This window comes from Watersipora subatra, chromosome 8, assembly GCF_963576615.1.
Source record: "Watersipora subatra chromosome 8, tzWatSuba1.1, whole genome shotgun sequence".
NCBI lineage: Eukaryota > Metazoa > Bryozoa > Gymnolaemata > Cheilostomatida > Watersiporidae > Watersipora > Watersipora subatra.
The window spans coordinates 53,373,959-53,375,208 of record NC_088715.1 but is presented as its reverse complement, the minus strand read 5'-3'; the positions used below and the strand labels follow the sequence as shown (position 1 = coordinate 53,375,208).

At 33.0% G+C, this 1,250-nt stretch overlaps 1 protein-coding gene across 1 annotated transcript in view; it reads right to left on the bottom strand.

The window, feature by feature from the left end:
• Positions 1-798: 798 nt before the first annotated feature.
• The window catches only part of LOC137401724 (MFS-type transporter SLC18B1-like), a 15,832-nt gene continuing 15,380 nt past the window's right edge, over positions 799-1,250 (bottom strand). Inside the window, exon 11 of the mRNA XM_068088183.1 lies at positions 799-1,250. This exon is cut by the window's right edge and continues 187 nt beyond it. Coding sequence (XP_067944284.1) covers positions 1,207-1,250 — 44 coding nt within the window. The 3' untranslated portion in view covers positions 799-1,206.

The following is a 1,250-nucleotide window of genomic DNA, read 5'->3' as shown; positions in this document are numbered from 1 at the left end:
CATTATAATTTTGAAAAACCTGAGTGTTCAAAATATTGCAGAGGAGAATTTATATGCCTCATCCTCAAATGAAGTTCTTGAGGCAGCAACAATGAACTGCATGTACGATGCATGCTTCTAAGATGCATGCTCTAAGGCACTAAACCATGCAAATATAGAATCAGTGAGACTATTTCGTCATCTCAGAGCCAATTCTTTCTCTTTCACTATTTTCACCAACTAACTTATTCACACATAAGAAGACCATAAGACAAAAACAATAAAAGTAAAGGAAAGCAAATTATGCTTGTTGAGAGAAAAAACTATTTATGTGTGTTGATGTTTTATAAGGTAAATTGTCAAGGTGTTAAAGTTTGGTATAAGGTGTTTTTTTTGGGAGAAGTAGAAATGTAGTGATTGGTCAAACAGGTTGGAGATACAAAATGAAAATATATAACGAGATGATGAAAATAGCCTTTCGCATGTAGTGGAGAAATTACTTTTCACAGCTGATTTAGATGTCTTGTTTGAATGGTACTTGAAAACTCACAAACCCTCAATAATAGAAGTACTTATGGGCATTTTAAAGTTAACATTCTATAATATTTTTGTCAGAGTCAGCGGGATTTTTCAATACTGATGCTCATGAGTTTACAGTGTATTATTACTTCTGAAGACAAACTTCATACACAAGCTGATAATATAAGCTGAAACAAGATAGCTAATGTTTGTGCTTTTAGATTTACTGACTGAAAGGAAACGATGGTTGGTTTATCAAAGAAACTTTATAAGTTCATAATATATTTCCAAATTACCTCGATAAGAAAGCTATTTACCTGAAATCTTGTTAGCAGCCAAGCATGATGTATGGTATTATAATATGCAAAAAGTTTATAACCTGTAAAAATTGAGTGCTCAAAGTTTCAAACATTTTTGCAGGGTCTTTTTAATATCTATTCAAGTTTTCATTGACTTCACACAAGAACAGGTTTGTTATTGTGCTGCCGTGGCACAATTTTAGTCTGGAAACAGTTTTACGATGGACTGATAGCTGATAATTGTCAAGCTAATTGCTGCTGACCTCCTGACAAGAACTGCTGATCCCCAAACAAGAACTGCTGAGCTCCAGGCAAAACCTGCTTATACAGATTATGACTTGAGCAACTGTTTATTTTGAAATTTATAAAATATAATCTAATGGAATAAAACATAACAACATTTTTTAATTTAATCCTTAAAAACCTTGACAGCTTTTGGCTGAGGACGGCTCT